This window comes from Gobio gobio, assembly GCF_949357685.1.
Source record: "Gobio gobio genome assembly, chromosome: 23".
In the NCBI taxonomy this organism is placed as follows: domain Eukaryota; kingdom Metazoa; phylum Chordata; class Actinopteri; order Cypriniformes; family Gobionidae; genus Gobio; species Gobio gobio.
In genome coordinates, this window is record NC_137119.1 from 43153774 (window position 1) to 43174321 (window position 20548).

General features: G+C 33.3%; 1 protein-coding gene across 9 annotated transcripts in view; it reads right to left on the reverse strand.

The window, feature by feature from the left end:
• LOC307119820 (uncharacterized protein) overlaps positions 1 to 20548 on the reverse strand; it is a 152505-nt gene that overhangs the window by 6282 nt on the left and 125675 nt on the right. For 4 of the 9 annotated variants that reach the window (XM_079806398.1, XM_079806399.1, XM_079806392.1 and 1 more), the window contains 8 exons: positions 20480 to 20539; positions 17277 to 17596; positions 15328 to 15387; positions 11562 to 11654; positions 11114 to 11195; positions 10922 to 11034; positions 3848 to 4007; positions 1 to 118 (listed from right to left, as the gene is read on the reverse strand). In XM_079806398.1, coding sequence (XP_079662524.1) covers positions 111 to 118; positions 3848 to 4007; positions 10922 to 11034; positions 11114 to 11195; positions 11562 to 11654; positions 15328 to 15387; positions 17277 to 17596; positions 20480 to 20539 — 896 coding nt within the window. In that variant the 3' untranslated portion in view covers positions 1 to 110. Of the gene's footprint in view, positions 119 to 3847; positions 4008 to 10921; positions 11035 to 11113; positions 11196 to 11561; positions 11655 to 15245; positions 15822 to 17276; positions 17597 to 20479; positions 20540 to 20548 lie in introns of those variants that run through there. The other 5 variants (XM_079806393.1, XM_079806395.1, XM_079806396.1 and 2 more) reach the window with 5 other exon arrangements.

Here is a 20548-nt window from a genome sequence, read left to right on the forward strand (position 1 = left end):
TGCATCAGGTGGAGAAAGACAGGACAGAGGAGGAACAGCACATAAACAAGGGGAGGAGAGGAAGTGGTCGGGGTGGAATGAAAGGGGCAGAGCGATAGCAAAAAGTCGAGTTAGATGCCTGAAAAATAAGAAGAGGTCAAGACGGTTTGGTGATCAGAGAAATGCCCTTTAAAAACATCAGTTCAGCACAGAGGTCGACCGACTCAACGTCCAATCACAGCCCTACTTTAATCACTCACATTCAGGGTTTGTGTAATGGTACTTTAAAAATAATGTTACATTCAGTGTTTTTATTCAGATTTATTCATTTACTTTAAAATATTACATAAAAACACTGAATTTATTATTTGAAGTAAAATCAAAATAAATAAAACATTCAACGTAACATTTTTTAAGTAACTTAAAAATATTACATACAAATATTGAATTTAATATTTTATTTAAGTAAAAAAAAATTGAATAAAACTTTAAATTTAATATGTCGTATTTATTTTAAACATGTTACATTCAGTGCTTTTATTCCATATTTAGATTTTACTTAAAAAAATACAACCCCAAATCAGAAAAAGTTGGGACAGTATGGAAAACGCAAAAAAAAAAGAAGTGATTTCTAAATTTACTTTGACTTGTATTTCATTGCAGACAATATGAACACAAAATATTTCATGTTTTGTCTGGTCAACTTCATGTCATTTGTAAATATGCATCCTTTCCTGTCATTCAGACCTGCAACACATTTCAAAAAAAGTTGCAATTTAGGGCTAGTAATGAGGTAAAATGGTTAAATAATGATGTGATTTGAAACAGGTGATGTCAACAGGTGATTGTAATTATGATTTGGTACAAAAGCAGCATCCAAGAAAGGTCTAATCCTTTAGGAGCAAAGATGGGCCGAGGATCGCCAGTTTGCCAACAAATACGTGAGAAAATGATTGAAATGTTTAAAAACAATGTTCCTCAAAGAAAGATAGGAAGAGATTTGGATATTTCACATTCAACAGTGCATAACATAATTAAAAGATTCAAGGAATCTGGAGGAATTTCAGTGCGTAAAGGACAAGGGCGCAAGCCTAAGCTGAACAACCGTGATCTCCGATCCCTCAGGCGGCACTGCATCAAGAATCGTCATCTAGAAGCGATATCACCACATGGGCTCAGGACTACTTTGGCAAACCTTTGTCAAGTACCACAATACGTAGTTACATCCACAAATGCCAGTTAAAACTGTACTGTGGCAAAAGGAAGCCCTATGTTAACAGTGTCCAGAAGCGCCGTCGACTTCTCTGGGCTCGAGGCATCTGGGATGGACCATCACACAGTGGAAACGTGTACTGTGCTCAGATGAAGCAGTATTACAGGTATTTTTTGGGAGGAATGGACGCTGTATGCTCCGGACCAAAGAAGAAAAGGATCATCCAGACTGTTACCAGCAACAAGTCCAGAAGCCAGGGTCTGTCATGGTATGGGGTTGTGTCAGTGCCCTTGGCAAAGGTAACTTGCACTTCTGTGAAGGCTCCATTAATGCTGAAAAGTACATAGAGATTTTGGAGCATAATATGCTGCCTTCAAGAAGACATCTTTTCCAGGGACGTCCATGCATATTTCAACAAGACAATGCAAAAGCACATTCTGCACACATTCTGCAGTCCTGGCTGTGGAGGAAGAGGGTTCGGGTACTTGACTGGCCTGCCTCAGTCCCGACCTGTAGAGAATAGAGAATGTGTGGAAGAGCCCGAACTGTTGCCCACCTTAAGACTTGTTTGCAGGAAGAATGGGACAAAATTACACCTGAAACACTTCATCACTTGGTGTCTTCAGTCCCTAAACGTCTTTTAAGTGTTGTGAAAAGGAATGGCAACATTACAAAGTGGTAAATGCTTTACTGTCCCAACTTTTTTTTAAATGTGTTGCAGGTCTGAATGACAGGAAAGGATGCATATTTACAAATGATATGAAGTTGACCAGACAAAACATGAAATATTTTGTGTTCATATTGTCTGCAATGAAATACAAGTCAAAGTAAATTTAGAAATCACATTTTTTTTTTTTTTGCGTTTTCCATACTGTCACAACTTTTTCTGATTTGGGGTTGTAGAATGCTACATTCAGTATTTTTATTCCATATTTATTCATTTACTTTAAAATATTACATAAAAACACTGAATTTAATATTTTAAGTAAAATCAAAATAAATAAAACATTCAACGTAACACTTTATTTAAGTAACTTCAAAATATTACATACAAATATTGAATTTAATATTTTATTTAAGTCAAAAGATTGAATAAAACATTCAATGTTGATTTTACTTTAAATTTAATATGTCGTATTTACTTTAAAAATAATGTTACATTCAATGTTTTTATGTAATAATTGGATTTCTCTTTAAAAAAATTTTAATGTTTTATTTAATATTTTTTAATATTCAAATTATAGAATAAAACATTAAATGTAACATTTTATTGAAGTAAAATCAAAATATTGAATAAAAACATTGAATGTAACATTTTTAAAGTAAAATATAATATTTTATAGTATTTTAAAGTATTAAACAATGTTCATTATAATTCATATAATTCATTATAAACAATATTTTGATATTGCTTTAAAAACGTTATTTTATTTTTTATTCAATATTCAGAAATTACTTCAATAAAATGTTAAATTTAATGTTTTTATTCATTATTTTGATTTTATTTATTTTTTTAAATGTTACGTGTTACATTTAAGCTTTTTATTAAATATTATGATTTGACTTTTTTATTTAACATTTAATTTAATATTTTAAGTCAAAAGATTGAATAAAACATTGAATAGAACATTATTTTAAAGTAAAATGTTACATTCAATGTTTTTATGTAATAATTAGATTTTTCTTTAAAATATTATTTAATGTTTTATTCAATATTTTTGAATTTGCTTCAAATGATTGAATAAAAACATTAAATGTAACATTTTACTGAAGTCACTTACAAATATTACATAAAAACATTGAATGTAACATTTTACTGAAGTCACTTACAAATATTACATAAAAACATTGAATTAAATATTTCAAGTCAAAAATTTTTATAAAACATTAAATAACATTTTTGAAGTAAAATCAAAATATTTGAATGTAACATTATTTTTTAAAGTAAAACATAATATTTTATAGCATTTTAAAGTATTAAATATTTAGATTTTGCTTTAAAAATGTAATTTAATGTTTTATTCAATAATTTGAAGTAACTTCAAAATATTGAATAAAACATTAATGTAACATTTTATAGAAGTAACTTCAAAATATTACATCCAAACATTGAATTTAATATTTTAAGTCAAAAGATTGAATAAAAACATTGAATATAACATTATTTTTAAAGTTAAATGTTACATTCAATATTATGTAATATTTTGATTTTACTTCAATACAATTTTACATTGAATGTTTTGATTCATTATTTTGATTTGACTTAAAAAATATAATTCAATGTTTTTATTCAATATATTGATTGTACTTTAAAAAGAAAATTGTTACTTGTTTCATTTTAAGCTTTTTATGTAATATTTAGATTTTACATTAGGATTCACCTTAAAAATAAATGTTACAGTCAATGTTTTTATTCAATATTTTGATTATAAAAAAAAAATCATCTGACCTTCAATATTGGTTTTGAATTCATAATCGGTCGACCTCTTGTACAATAATAAACCAGACAAAGAAATAACACAATTTACATGACAAAATGAACAACTAAAGAGTGTGATGAAAAGATGGAGAATCAAATGAGGAGATGAGTCTGGGGTCTACAGGAACTCTAGTCTGGGGGGCTTCAGCCGGGGCGCGGGTCACACACAAACTTACTTGTTTCAGGGATGAGCGAGTCCAGGCCCTGCGGGTCCCGGAGCTCGTCACTCCTGCAGGGGCCGCCCTCCTTCAGCCCATTCTCCTGGGCCGGCTGGGGGCCCGGGACACCACTAGAGGGAGCCGCGCTACCCTCAGCGGCCTCCTGCGCGCCCTCAGCCTAAAACACACAGCAGCCGTCAGTAGGAGAGATGTGGGCGGGATGGAGGCAGAGCCAGGAGTGTGTGCGCAAACACAATATAAACCAAAAACTTGCATGGAGAAGGAAAATGGCTGACATACAGGACCAGTTTGGATGCACTGGACGCTTCTTAAAGGATTAGTTCACTTTTAAATAAACTTTTGCTGATAATTTACTCACCCTCATGTCATCCAAGATGTCCATGTCTTTCTTTCAACAGTCCAAAACAAATTAAGGTTTTGGATGAAAACAGTCCAGGGTTTTTCTCCATATAATGGACTTCAATGGGCTCCAGAAACCCAGCAGTATTTATGCTATTATTTTACCTCTTATCAGACGAGCGTGATCATCTCTGAGCTCAGCCATAACTTCCGGAGAGTGAGGTCAAATACGAGCGTGGTCATAGATGTATACGTAGATGCCTCATAAGCGCCTGCACGGATCAGTAGAATTAGGCATCTACGATTGATATATCTATTACCACGCTCGTATTTGACCTCACTTAGCGGAAGTTATGGCGGAGCTCAGAGATGATCGTGTTCGTCTGATAAGAGGTAAAATAATAGCATAAATACTGCTGGTTTCTCTCAGAAACTGATGGTTTGTCTAGATCAGACCCTTATTCATCATCTGGTGTCGTTTAAAGCCCTTTGAAGCTGCACTGAAACTGAACCGTTTGGAGCCCATTGAAGTCCATTATATGGAGAAAAACCCTGGACTGTTTTCATCACAAACCTTAATTTCTTTTCGACTGCAGAAAGAAAGACATGGACATCTTGGATGAGTAAATTATCAGCAAAAGTTTATTTAAAAGTGAACTAATCCTTTAACATTGACTGGTTGTTTTGGTCACTACATTTCTGGTACTGGTACTGTATGTCCATGCACAGAACAAAAGCAAAACATTAAAATATAAATAACCTTATGAATATATGTGGAACCCATTACTGTTATAATTACAATGATGAATTGGATGGCAATGAATAGTAAACGTATATGTTAAAGCGTTTATCATAATCACAAACGTGTTCAATAGACCCTTTTCACAGACCGATGACGCGTTTTAACGGTCATCAATATCGTAAATCCTGCAGCGTTTTTTGTATTTAATTTTTTTTTTAAATATATGTACATTTATAACACTAATACTTTGTATTTTATTACTTTTGCATCAAAATACAATACAAAAGTTCCCGCTGCTGTGAGGGTGTTTAGTAATTTCTATGGGAGTGATGGTAAAAATGAACATATTTCTCTCGTTATCAATCTCACTCTATTTTTTCCCTCTTTTTGAAAGTTGTGAAATCACAACTGTGGCATTTTTCTTTTGCTATGCGAGCAAATTTGCACACAGAAAAATATTTAATGTATTCTCTCATTCACAGCTATAATATTTAACCCAACTATGACGACTTCCGCTCTGAGAAACCCGGAAATGTGAAAAGGGTCAATATGGATGATGGGCACAAATTTAAAAGAACGATGGGCGCAGAGAGTGGTCATGTGACTGAAATGGATGGCCATAGGCTGAGGGGCAGATGACATCCCAATCACACCGTCGCCTGAAGCCACCAGTGAAACCCTAGCTGTCCCGAACCATCATTCCCATAATAACACGCGGTCAAATCAGGAGTTTAGTCTTTTACCATCGGACAAAAGTCTTCCTGATGCCTAACATACCAGAGAAACTAATATTATTTTTAATATGCATTAATTAGTGATTATTTTGGGGTTGGAATGAACACAGTAAAACACATGGACTTAAAACAAAACATGAAAAATAACATCGATCAAGAACATTCATGTTTTTAACTCTCCATGCAAGCGTGATGCTTCATGAGCGTACTGTACTAATATATACACTGATATATAATACAAAAAAGCTCTTAAAGGAACAGTTCACCCAAAAATAATGTTATTCAAAACTCTCTTGTGCAATATTCATATTTGGACAACCGTGAACCTTCTGTGGCATGAATGAGTTTAAGAGTCTGCACCTCACATAAATCTATCACATGACTTTATGTAGTGCTTTTCATATTACACACGGTTTCAAAGCATGAGGTTAGTGTTTATAATATCTTAATATCTCCATGGCTTTCAGTCACATTTATAAGATTAGATCTGGATGATAATATAGTTATATTTCACAACGATATAAACAATCAAGCAGTTGAGATTTGCTATATAGCATATATTGCTTTATGTGAGTGTGCTGTACTTTATGCAAGCGAATATAGATTGATAATAAAGTAAGAATAAAGTATATAGAGTTATTGCTAACTTGACATCGCCTCTTATGAGTCAACTAAACATAGAAACGTTATTCATTTTCTCAATTCGATTCGTCTGTTGTACATCTCTGTCATTTTTTGCTTATGAGGGATGCTATTTTGAGTGGATATTGGGACACGAGAGAAGTACAAAGCCTTACATAATTAAAACATTACTGCAATTAACAATTCATTCATGGGAACGATTCAAGCCGATTACGTGAGCCCACCGCTGGGTTCAGGTTCAGGTTTGATTTAATAAGTTTGTTAAAAAAAATGATGTTTAAAATAAACGTCTGTAATGAATGAAACTATAATTGATTTTATACATAGGGGAGAGCGGGGCACAACCTTTTTGACTTTCTCAGTTTGTGTAAATCAGTTCAGAGGATTTATTGTTTCCCACATTAATTTCACACATGTCTAGTACAATTATGTGGTTTTGTTTCATTAATACAGTGTATACTTTTTTCTTGATTTATCCCGAAAGAATGGAAGTGAAATGTGACAACATGCCCCATAGGTTACATTGTAACATGACCAAATGACAGCTTAAAATGTTACCTGATATAATCAAAAAAATTAAATATTTTGTCAACAAATTACAATTATTAACTTTTTTAAATAAAATAATGGCATTTTTTAATAATTTAAAATATACTAATTTTTGAGTTTGACAACAAACACATCGCTCAATACAGCTATACAGCTCAAAACATTATAATAATTAATCATTTCTGAACATTAACTCTCAGTCATTATTCACCCTTTTCTCATGGTTTCTCAAAATAATTCATAAAAGTATAGAATATAATGGCATATTTCTAATAGGGGCTGATTGTAACGCAGTGTTAACACACACACCATCTGCACAACTGGTGTTTAAACCGCGGCTCGTGTGTTAGATCAGCATTAAAGAACATCTCAACTGTTAAATTACAGATATAAGATTACAATAATATCAGATTTGTCTTACTTTAAATAAACACAAAAAACAGAGATGAAAACTAAACTTAAGTAAGAAATGTACTTTTGCTATGGTTAAATAAATGTTCAGTGATATCTTCCGGAGATTTTTTTAATTTTGGCGCTATTTTTTCTGTAAATAATGTTGATATGGCAACTAGTAAATACACTAAGTTTGTGTGAAAGGGTTTAAACATGCGTGTTACAACTAACCCCGCGTTAGGATGAGCTCCGCGCTCCCCTAAATATATTTTTTAAATTATCTGTTCTGAATGAGCTTACCATTGAATTTTGCAGGATTTAGAGTGAGAGGAAGTAAACGTGTCATATTTACCAGTATTTTACATTATTTCTAAAATGGTTCGAGTGGTGTGTGTGTGTGTGTGTGTGTGTGTGTGTGAGAGAGAGAGGAAATGGAAGCAATCAGAATACGGGTGTTTCTAAAACACACCTGCAGTTAAAATCTAAGATCAGAATTGATCCAGAATAATTGGAGAGATGATTTTCTCCCACCTCTATTGTACAGCATGATCAACACAATATTAGACAGATTAAACACAACCCGTTCTTTCCTTTAGGCCAGTCCTGTAGGCGTAACGTGCCAAGTTGATGCTTCTTCTGCAGACGGCTTTACTCTCGCGTGTCACGTGACCAGAGTGTACACGCAGCCTTTGCGGTTACAAAATCTTTTTTTGCTATCATATCGCGATATTATCGCAAATTCAATTAATCGTTCAGCCCTAGTGGTAACCGTAATATAACTAGAGGTCGTTGATTGGTGGTTATCGGATTGGTTGAATCGGTTATCGGGAAAAATCCTCATTGATAGTTTTTTAGCATGAAATGGCACGAGAGCGACCTCTAGAGGAGAAAAAAACCTCACGCGTGTTGTTTACATTACCACGTGAGGCTGCGCTGAACGGAGAGAATTGACACTTCAGATGCATGTTTAAAACACGCCAGTGAAACAATATGAATACAGAGCACTACAGTACTTGTTGCCAAAACATGATAAAGTAGTTAATTTCTTGAGGAGATGCTGCATTAGCAGGTAAAGAACAGCAGTGTGTGTGTTTGTCGAAGAGGCTGAGAATATGCTAACATTAGCAGTACCTCAAGCAGTTAAAACAATGTGATAAAAACAGTAACACACGCAAGTCCGACCTAAATGTCGCATATATTAAATTAGTGATGTGAGAACACAAACTGTACCGTCATGCTGCCGACAAAAACATAAACAAAGCAGAAACGCATTCGTTTTTTATTAGATAATCTCCTTCTAAAAAAGCTGGATGTGTATGACATGGTGACACTACAATAAGATTCCATTTGTAACATTAGTTAATAAATGCTGTGGAAGTATTGTTCATCGCTAGTATGTTAATTTCAACATTAAATTGTTTGAATTTGTATCTGTTAACCTTGGTTAATGCACTATGAACTAACATGAATGATCAAGGTACAGTTGTATTGCTCATATTAATACATGCTGTAAAAATGTATATTGCATAATGCATATAGTTAATGTGAGCTAATACATCCTTGTTGCATAGGGACTTGCATAGTGTTACCTATACATGCATGTTTCTAGATTACAGGTAAAGAAACAAATTTGACCTGTAATATTTTAATGTTTAAATTATTTTCTGAAGAATTTGTTCTGTTTGAACTTCTCATTTTAATATTCATATTTATGTTTTTAATTTAGCACATTTTCAAAGTTCAGCACTGTTTTAATTATGTTTTTTTATCCAGTATCCATTTTAAAAACTATCGGCCGATTTATCGGTTATCGGCAAGTGCGGTCCAACCCAGTTATCGGTAAAATCAACTATCGGTCGACCTCTAAATATAATAATTGACTCCATGGCCAGGGTTGCAAGGTTTTCACAACAAAACCCGACCAATTGCTTCTCAAAACTAGCCCAAAACTAGCCCAATCGCTTCTCCGGTAAAAATCGCATTTGGGGGGTAAAATATGTGTTTTTTTGGCATAGTTGCCTACTAAAATGTGCATTTCCGGGGCTAAATATCACATAATTGGGGTCACTTTAACCTGTGGACTTGGCAACACTGTCCAGGGCCATTCAATTATTGAAAAATAATGCACACTGATGTGTAACACCGCCTCGGGTGTGCATTATTTTTTTGAATAATTCAACAGCCTGTCATCAATTATTCCTTACATGTATTATATAGCAAATCTTGACTGCCAATATAGAGCACTAGAGTCATGGACTACTGTTATCATACTTCATGAACATCATTTTTTATGTTCCACCGAAATTATGAGGGTTTTGGAAAAACATGAGGCAGAGGAAACTAATTATTTTTGGGGGTGAATTATTCCTTTAAGTCAAGTCAAGTCAAGTCAAGTCAACTTTATTTATATAGCGCTTTTAACAATGTAGATTGTTTCAAAGCAGCTTTACAGTGTTAAACAGGAAAATAATGCAGCATAATTTTATTCAGCTGTATAGCCATTCTGGAAAAATTTCAAGTATCATACAGTGACAGTGTGGGCTTTAGATCAATAATTTGATCAGTAATTTAGTTTAAATGGTTAATTTAGTTTATTATTTAGATGTATTTCGATGTTTAGTTGAAAAATTTAGTGTCCCCAACTGAGCACGCCAAGCCAGAGGCAACAGTGTGTTTACTTTAAACACTAAACAACACCAAAACGTGTTTTTATTTAAGAATGTGTGGACTAAACTTGACTTGCACACAAGCGGGCGTATTACAGAAACATTTTAACGTTAGAATCCTATCTTATCTGTTTGGTAACCATGGCAATTTCAGTTAGGATCGCATTTTGGACAAAAGCTATTACAGAATGACATTTGTTAAGTGCTTAATCTGATCTTAACTATGGATGAGAAACGGGTATTACAGAAGCATCCTAACTCGACAAAAAATCCTAAAAGCTGTCTTAACTGTAGGACAACCCCACTGGTGTCCTAACTTCAAAACTTCTTGAAATCCAATGGTAAAAATCACAGTACAAAAAGCCTTTTTCGAGAGAGGGCTACATTTATGAATTATATAAGATGAAGAGCAACGACATTTTGATGGTGGAGAGACTTTTGGAGGACCCAGAGGATGTGATGTGCTTTGATAAAATGCTGGTAAATAATCACAGACTCCCACGACACATGATTTTGCAGTTAGTTGATGAATTGTTAGAAATGTGTATAGCAATGTCGTATGTAACTCTAGAGACGGTCCCTAAATGTGCGCATATCGAACGTCTAATAATGTCAAACCAACTTTATGCCAGTTCATTCTTCAAGTGAACAACGCCTTATCCTTTTTCTTCTGCACTGGAATTAAAAGCACGCCTTTATTCCTCCATTTTGATTTTAGATTTACCTCAGAAGCAGTTTGTGCGTTTTTGTTTGCTAGGTAACAGACCTGACAGTTGATTACCGAACTCGATGGAGTGGGTTAACATTTCCTAACTACAGATGAGAGTTTGTAAGATAGGATAAGAATCCTAAATCAAGTTAAGATTTGCTTCTGTAATACGAAATTGTGAAAAATCCTAAATTAACTTATCATATCTTAAGACCTAAGATAGAAGGTTTCTGTAATACGCCCCCAGGTTTACTTGTGCTGGGAGTTCAAGGTTTATCTGCGTGATGTCAATCTCACCTTGATGTTTCCGCCACCAGGCTCGTGATTGACATTATCCATCGAGCCCACCTTGGACTGAGCTTTATCCTTAAAGTTCACCTTATGGCTTTCGATCTTGACTTCTCCTCCACCTACAGACAATCATCAACAGATGCAAACTGAGCCAGATTGAGACGGGACTGAAAACACTGACGCCTTCACTCCTCATACCTGGTTTATGTTTGAGGTTGCTTTTGGAGCCACACTTGGAGGTCACTTTACTCAAGTCGACCTTCTTGCTGAGAATCTGGACCTGCGAAACAAAACACAATCATCAGATACGACCAACGAAAGCTGCTCAAATCAAGAATAAAGTGACATGCAGTGCTTGAACGAGGAAAACAAATCTCGAAACGCTCGAAGGTGAGATTTCAGAGAGCGAGTTAGAGCAAGAGAAGATTATGAACAAACGTCAGGAATCAAACCTCTGCTGTCACCATGATTTGGTTTGAAACGCCGTTGGCTCAGCACCAATGGATTTTGGGATTTGGCAGCGTTCCTCCCGCTCTTATTTGTTCATAAGCGAAGAAAGCGGCTCATTGTCGCGTCTGCGCTCATGTGGCACAATGAGAGTGATGGTGTTTGTTTGAACATCGACTACACCGCATGCGTTACTTACGTTCCCTCCACCAGGAATATGTTTGATATTGTCCTTGGAGCCCAAGCGAGAAGTCACGTGACTGTAGTCCACTTTTTTGGAGACTATCTGAACCTATAACACAGCACGGCGGGCCAGGAAGGACGGGACACCAGGGAGGAGCAGGTTAGAGAGGAAAGACAACAGAGGACACAAGCAGAAGCATCTAAAAGCAACTAGCACCCCATTTAATGCACTGCGCTTTGACAATGTTAGTGTGTTGGATCTTCCCCTCGTCTGTGAACCTTAGCCCTGTTTAACTGATTTAGGCTCTTAAAGGGTTAGTTCACCCAAAAATGAAAATTCTGTCATTAATTACTTCCCCTCATGTGGTTCGACACCCGTCAGACCTCCGTTCATCTTCAGACACAAATGAAGATATTTTAGTGTAAATCTGATGCTCCATTGGCTCAACTTTACACTCTCAAGACCCTTAAAAGACACTAAAGACGTCGTTACAAAGTCCATCTCACTACAGCGGTTCTACAATAACTTTATGAATCGACGACAATAGTTTTTGTGCGCAAAAAAACCCTAAATAACGACTTACATAGTGATGACGATTTCAAAACACGGCCTCATGAAGCTTTAAAGTGTTATGAATCAGTGAGTCGAATCATGATTCGGATCGCGTGTCAAACCGCCAAACTGCTGAAATTTGGCGATTCAAACTGCTGAATCGACTCACTGATTCATAACGCTCTGAACCGCTGAATCGACTCACTGATTCATAACGCTCTGAACCGCTGAATCGACTCACTGATTCATAACGCTCTGAACCGTTGAATCGACTCACTGATTCATAACGCTCTGAACCACTGAATTGACTCACTGATTCATAACGCTCTGAACCGCTGAATCGACTCGCTGATTCATAACGCTCTGAACCGCTGAATCGACTCACTGATTCATAATGCTCTGAACCGCTGAATCGACTCACTGATTCATAACGCTTCAAACCGCTGAATCGACTCACTGATTCATAACGCTCTGAACCGCTGAATCGACTCACTGATTCATAACGCTCTGAACCGCTGATTCGACTCGCTGATTCATAACGCTCTGAACCGCTGAATCGACTCACTGATTCATAACGCTCTGAACCACTGAATCGACTCGCTGATTCATAACGCTCTGAACCGCTGATTCGACTCGCTGATTCATAACGCTCTGAACCGCTGAATCGACTCACTGATTCATAACGCTCTGAACCGCTGAATCGACTCACTGATTCATAACGCTTCGAAGCTTCATGAGGCCGTGTTTTGAAATCGTCATCACTATACAAGTCGTTATTTAGGGTTTTTTTGCGCACAAAAACTATTGTCGTCTCTTCATAAAGTTATTGTAGAGCCGCTGTAGTGAGATGGACTTTGTAACTTTAGTCTTTAGTGTCTTTTAAGGGTCTTGAGAGTGTAAAGTGCATTGTGTCAATGGAGGCCTTTCAGAGCATCAGATTTACACTAAAATATCTTCATTTGTGTCTGAAGATGAACGGAGGTCTGACGGGTGTCCAACCACATGAGGCTCAGTCATTAATGACACAATTTTCATTTTTGGGTGAACTAACCCTTTAAATTATGATTGTTTGATGAATGTTGAACATTGTGATGCAGGGATACTCAAATCCTACAGGCTTCTCAGAAAACTCCATAACAATCCTGCTCTTCTCATTCTCAATGAAGCACTGTCTCTGCTGCAAACGCTCACAATACAAGTGTTTGTTTTATTCCTCATTGTCGACGATCTTGTCCCTGTTACCCAATGGGCTGTGAGACATGCTGCACATTTTAAAACTGAAAAGGGGAGTGATATTAGCATTATCTATCATTTTATTTACCAGCTCATTCAGCGTTTTCTGATGTGGTCCCGAAACGTGTAATTTGAGTATCCCTGCTGTGATGTATAGCATTTATTAATGAGGTTCGAGCACTATTTGATCAAATATGACATTATGATAAACACCCAATGCAAGTATTCCAAAGATCTCCAGATGGAAAGATGAGTGGCTGAACAATGTGTGTTTTTAATGGCTGATAACATATATACTGTATATGATATATCATCTAACATGTATATATTATGAATAGAAATATGATTATTAATTATACATAAATTAAATTATTAATTACCAATACATTACATTTAAAATTACAAATATCATTTTTTTAATCAAATATATTACATACATTCAAAGTTTAACATTAATAAATATATATGTGTGTGACTTAATGATTATTAATTATACATTATAAATTAAATTATACATTACTAGACCATTACATATTCAAAATTACAAATATAACACTATTATATTTAATAAAACATACTACATCAAATTTAAACTTAGACACGAACACACATATATAAATAATATTAAATATTTATGTATTTATTATTAATAAAAATAATTATACCGTATAATTTAAATTATAAATATTTATCCATTAAATATTTAAAATTACAAATATAATATTTTTATAAAATATATTACATTATATTCAAAGTTTAACATTAATTATATATATATTAAATATACAATATTAATAATTAATTCTCATATTTACAAATAAAAAATAAATGTGTGTATATATATATATATATATAATTAACATATTCTAAGATATTTGTGTATGCAAATTAAATAATTGAATATATGTGTGTGACTTAATGATTATTAATTATACATTATAAATTAAATTATACATTACTAATCCATTACAAATTCTAAATTACAAATATAACACTATTATATTTAATAAAACTTATTACATATAATCAAATTTAAACTTAAACAGACACACACACATATATAAATAATATTAAATATTTATGTATTTATTATTAATAAAAATAATGATACCGTATAATTTAAATTATAAATATTTATCCATTAAATATTTAAAATTACAAATATAATATTTTTATAAAATATATTACATTATATTCAAAGTTTAACATTAATTTTATATATATATATATATATATATATATATATATATATATATATATATATATATATATATATATATATATATATATATATATATATATATATATGTATGTATGTATGTATGTATGTATGTATATATATATATATATAAAATATGTATGTATTTATTAATAAAATATGTAATATCATTATTATTAATTATACATTATTAATACATTACATATTAAAAATGTAAAATATATTTCTATAAAATATATTACATATTAAAATGTAACAAAAATATTATACATATATAAAACCATATTAAATATTTATTTATTATTAATAACAATATGATTTATATGTGTGTGTATATATTCAAAGTTTAATATTAAAATATGATATTATACAAATATATATATTAAATATACAATATTAATAATTAATTATCATATTTACAAATAAAAAATAAATGTATATATATATATATATATATATATATATATATATATATATATATATATATATATATATATATATATATATATATATATATATAAATAATTAACATATTCTAAGATATTTGTGTATGCAAATTAAATAATTGAATATTTTCATATATTAATTAGTACTTATGTGTGTGTTTGTGTGTATTATATGCGCACGCACGCACACACACACACACACACAGTACATCGCTCTATCACTCTACTACTAAAGCTACTGAGCCGTCAGATCTGTGTGGGCTATATTGAGCAGAGAATGAGTGTGAGAAGACAGAGACAGGAGTGTGAGGGGCTGATGGGTTGAACTCACTTTGCCCTGGCTGGTCTCTTTGGAGGGCGAGGTGTGTGTGTCCGTCCTGCTCTGAGACACCTGCAGATACACCCCTCCAGTCACTCACATGTGTGCAAAGGCTCTTTTACACTCATCTACGGCCTAAACCCTACTGTACTCGCAGATGAAGACTTCAGGATCAGAGGAAGAGGCGGGAACACGGCGGGTTAGTAACGTGCGTCTGTGGACAAACTCCAGACATGCACGGATCTGGGGTCAAACATCCTCATGCTCCAAACACAGCAGTGTAACCTCGCTTTACAACCGCACTGATGCTCTGCTCCTAAACGACGCTCGGTGACAGGAGACGCTTCTCAAGCATATCAGGAACAGCCGAGTGTTAGCCAATCACAGAAAGAGCTCAGCCAGGAAAAAGACCAGGATGAACAACAAACATGGGACGGGTGCAATACCACAAAGTGAAAGTGGGACATCAGGACGTGAGTGATAAATAATGGTTATGAAGCCTGGAGCTAAATATACAGGGTCATATAGAAGTAAACATGAGCAGAGAAAACAGAGAATAAGCTGATCTTCAGCCGTAATCACATGATCAGGACAGAACCAGAGGCAGCGACTGCACACGCTTTCTCTCTAGAAATGCAATTAAAAGTAGAAAAAAAGATACTTATACATTAATTTAAGTATGTGGACGGTGAAGGATGCATCTAGTAAAAAATTTTTTTTTTTTTAAAGTATACATATATATATATTAGCGCTGGGGAAAAATTCAACGTGATTAATTGCATGCAAAATAAAAGTTTGTGTTAACATAATATACGTGTGTGTACTCTGTTAATTATTATGTATATATAAATACACACACATTCATGTATATATTTAAGAAATATTAGCATGTATATACTGTATATATATAATTTATCTTGTATATAAATATATTTTTTTTATAAAAAATATTTTTTTTCTTAAATATATACATGCATGTATATACATGTACACAAACTTTTATTTTTGATGTGATTAATCACAATAAATTTGTATTATATATTAATTATATTTTAATTTATATATATTATATAATACATTTTAAAGTATTTTAATATATATATATATATATCATTTATTTTAATATTTATATATTATAAAATGTATTTAATATTAATCAATTGCATATTTAAAATTACAAACATAACATTTTTTATATATATATATATATATATATATATATATATAAAATTATAATAATTTATAATAATTATTATTAATCAAATATATACAAATAAAAATAAATGTATATTATATATATAAAATTAACATTCTAAGATATGTGTATGTAATTCAATATATTAATAATATTACATTAATTAGTAATACAATTTAATTGAATATACAATAAGTATTACATTATATATATATATATATATATATATATATATATATATATATATATATATATATATATATATATATATATATATATATAAATAATATTATGTATGTAATTTTAATTAATTGTTTTATTTTTATATACATACATACATAATTTCATAATATTATATTAGTTGTAAAATCTAAAATGGACTGATCCGTTTCTACCTCTGGAAACTGCCTGTAACGTCATCATTGTTCAGGTTGTGGACTAAAGTCACTTAAGAAAGACTGTTTAAATAACGATTAACATACTAAAGATGACATAAGCATTTCCTGCCGAAGAGAAACCACTCAAACATGTCAAACTGACTGAGGCTTAATAAAAATAATGCCCTCATTACTACAACACACCACAGGAATCTGTCCCTGGTTCATGATAGTACAACTTTATCAAACCATATGAACATGGTCGTTTGTACAGTCCTCATATCTAGACATCACAGTGTGACTTTCGGATAATAAAACAGAAATAATACTGCAATATATATAACTAAAGAAGCTACAGGACTGACTCTCAAACTCGTGTGTGTGCTTACCTTTCCTCCTCCTGGCTTGTGTGTAATGTTGTCCGTGGAGCCGATCTTGGAGCGGACGCTTTTGATGTCCGCCGCTGGGATGGAGCTGGGGCGGGTGGAGCTGGAGCTGGGGCGGGTGGAGCTGGAGGTGGGGCGGGTGGTGGAGCTGGAGGTGGTGGAGCTGGGGCGGGTGGAGCGGGGGACCAGCGGCTTCTTCTCGGCCGCAGGGGCTGTGGTGGTGCTGGAGGCCGGGGCTTTGGTGGTGCGAGGGCGGGTGGTGGCGCTGCTCATGGTGGTGGAGGCTTTGAGCGGTGCTGATTTAGAGCGGGCGGCATCTGGAACTGGAGATGTGAGGTCAGATAACTACATTTTCATTTTGTCAGCATATTTTGATTTAGTTTAAGTCATAGTCTTTTGACTAAAATGCCATTTAGTTTTAGTCATATTTGAGTCACCTGAGTAGTTTTTAGTTTTAGTCTAGTTTTAGTCTCCTAAAATCTAATGAGTTTAGTTCAATTGTAATACATTAAGCATTTAAGCGTTACATAACCGACTGTCACTTGAACTGACATTTTGACATCATTTTGTTTTTGACATTAAAAATACACAAGAGCTCAATTCACTTTTTGTTTGTTTTTAAAAACATCTATATAGTTTTTATAACTTTGTATTTCTGTTTTAGTTAGTATATCATGTTAAGCTAAAGCTTCAAATACGTTTGTTTATTTATCTTTTTAATTTCAGTTAACATTTATTTAATTTAAAGTAACAAAGATTTTTTTTTTAATGGTTTTAGTGAACTATTATAACCCTGATACTTTATTGAATATGTGTCAAATACTGGTCTTTCCTCCTCACTATGAATTAAATGGGAAATAAATTAAATACAGTTTATTGTGTAACCAAAACTGAATATATAATGCATGACTTTTAATTATAAACCAGCTGGAAATGCACCAGGACTCTTATTTTGAAATCTCGCCTTACTATTGCAGTTGCAGGAGCTCATTTAAGTTCAGGAGATAAATATGCATTGTTACAACCGTCTAAAACATATTACTATATAAACATGGTAAAGTAAACATTGTCATTATTCATCAGCATTAGTTCATAAACAATTGCCGGTCATAAATGTGTGTTATTGACTGATTGAGCGGCTCTGGAGCTGGATTGGGGATGAGCCGTGTTTTCCAGCCGTTAGATCAGCATCTGTGACACAGATCATCAGTTCTGACCCCATCTCTTCAATAATCGTCCCTCACTAACATTTTCGTCTCGTTTTTATTGGTTGACGAAAATGACAGTAGATTTTCCTGATAGTTTTTGTCATCCAACACTAGTTTTTATTTAGTTATCGTCTCGTTTTCGTCAGTGAAAAAAGGTTGTTGACGAAATGAACACAGCTACACTTGTTTTAAGGTTCGCAGGAAGTTAACAGAAGTACTTGTACTGTTAATAAGTGAGCACTAGATGCGGTTTCGGAGCGATATTTGAATGTTCAGCTTTGAAACATAAAAGCCTCTTTTAAAAGTCAGATTAAAATAATCTGTGCAGTGCTGCGTTCGGTTCAAATCTCTGGAAACTGGGATAATCCCACACACAGAGTCTTTCCCCAACTCATTCCTGCTGCCCAATTCACTTTTAAAGAGATTTCTCATGGATTTAAATGTGTTTGTCAGAGTAGCACCTCTGCATCTTTTACCTTGCCTCCAGGCAACATTGTATATTTTAATTTATTTTTAATAAAATGAAACCCCAATTTATTGTTCAAACCTATCTCAGGGAAGAAGAACTCAAATACTAATCAATGAAAGTGCAAAATAGTGGTCACATGACCCACAAGGGTCCATTTTGTGTCCTATTTCAGCACATATGCACAGGTCACATGGCTCCATATTTTCGCCAATGAAAAGTGCATTTTTCACTCATTTCCGTCCAGTTAATGATGGAAAATATGAGTCACCTTCACTGGTAAGTATTTTCAAGAACTTTACATTATATATCATCAAATTTTTTAAAGTAAATAAAAAACTGTGTTGCCTCAAGGCGATATTGTACCATAATGGAATCGCACAAGGTCATACTAGACTGGGTTGGGTACAAATATAGCATATTTGTAAGGAAAAGAGCTAGAATGCTCTAAATATATTAGCATTTTTGCATGATTTGCATGATTTTGCACTTAGAAGAAAGAATAGTAATTCACATACTATAACTGCACATATTATTATTTTCTATAGCACTTAAAAAGGTATAAAACACAACACATCAGGATGAGGTGTCATGTGATGAGGAAGATGAGGGTCATAGTGACAATCCGACAGGGAGAGATTGAAGATGCAGATGAGGATGAAGATGGATATGATGGTTTGGTAATACTTGTGTTCCACGATGGTACAATGTTGCCTAAGAGCAACAGCTGAATTTGAAATTTTTATTAAATATGAAATTTGTAATGCATAAAAAACTGGATAAATGTGTTTGTTCAGGTGTCTGGTTAAAGAAATTTATGATTTCAATAAATATATTTCTTTTTTCTACATGAAAATGTCAAATGTTTCAATTTGTCCGTAGTGGTACAATGTTGCCTTGAGGGAACAAACTTTAAAAAAAAAGATATAAGTATAAAAAATTTATTTTATTGTTATAGTGTCCTTAGCAGGACACAAATAATTTTTTACTCATTGAAATCATTTAGCTTACCATAGAGGGTTAATATCCTCATTTTTCTTATTCTTACTATTATTATCATCTAGTCTGCTCACCAAAGGCTGCATTTATTTGATCATAAATACAGTAAAAATGTGAAATATTATTATAATGTAGATCATCTGTTCTCTATGTGAATATATAGTAAAGTGTGATTAAATCATCATAACTCCATTCTTCAGAGTCACATGACCCTTCACTAATCATTCTCATATGAGGATCTGATGCTCAACACACATTTATGATTATTATCAGTGTTGAACAGTTCATATTTTTATGATTTTTCATGATTCTTTGATGAATAGAAAGTTCAAAAGAACAGCTTTTATTTGAAATTGAATCTTTTGTAACATCATAAATGTCACTTCTGATTAATTTAATGCATCTGTGATGAATAAAAGTATTATTTTCTTCTAAAATTTTGAATGGTAGTGAATCAGTTTCCATAAAAATATTAAGCAGTAAAAACAGTAAACATTGCTAATGTTTCTCGAGGTGTTGTGTGTTTGCTGTACCTGTAGTTCTCAGTGTGCTTGGTTTCTTTTCGTCTCCTGGTTTGCTCTCAGTCTTTGCGGCTAAACACA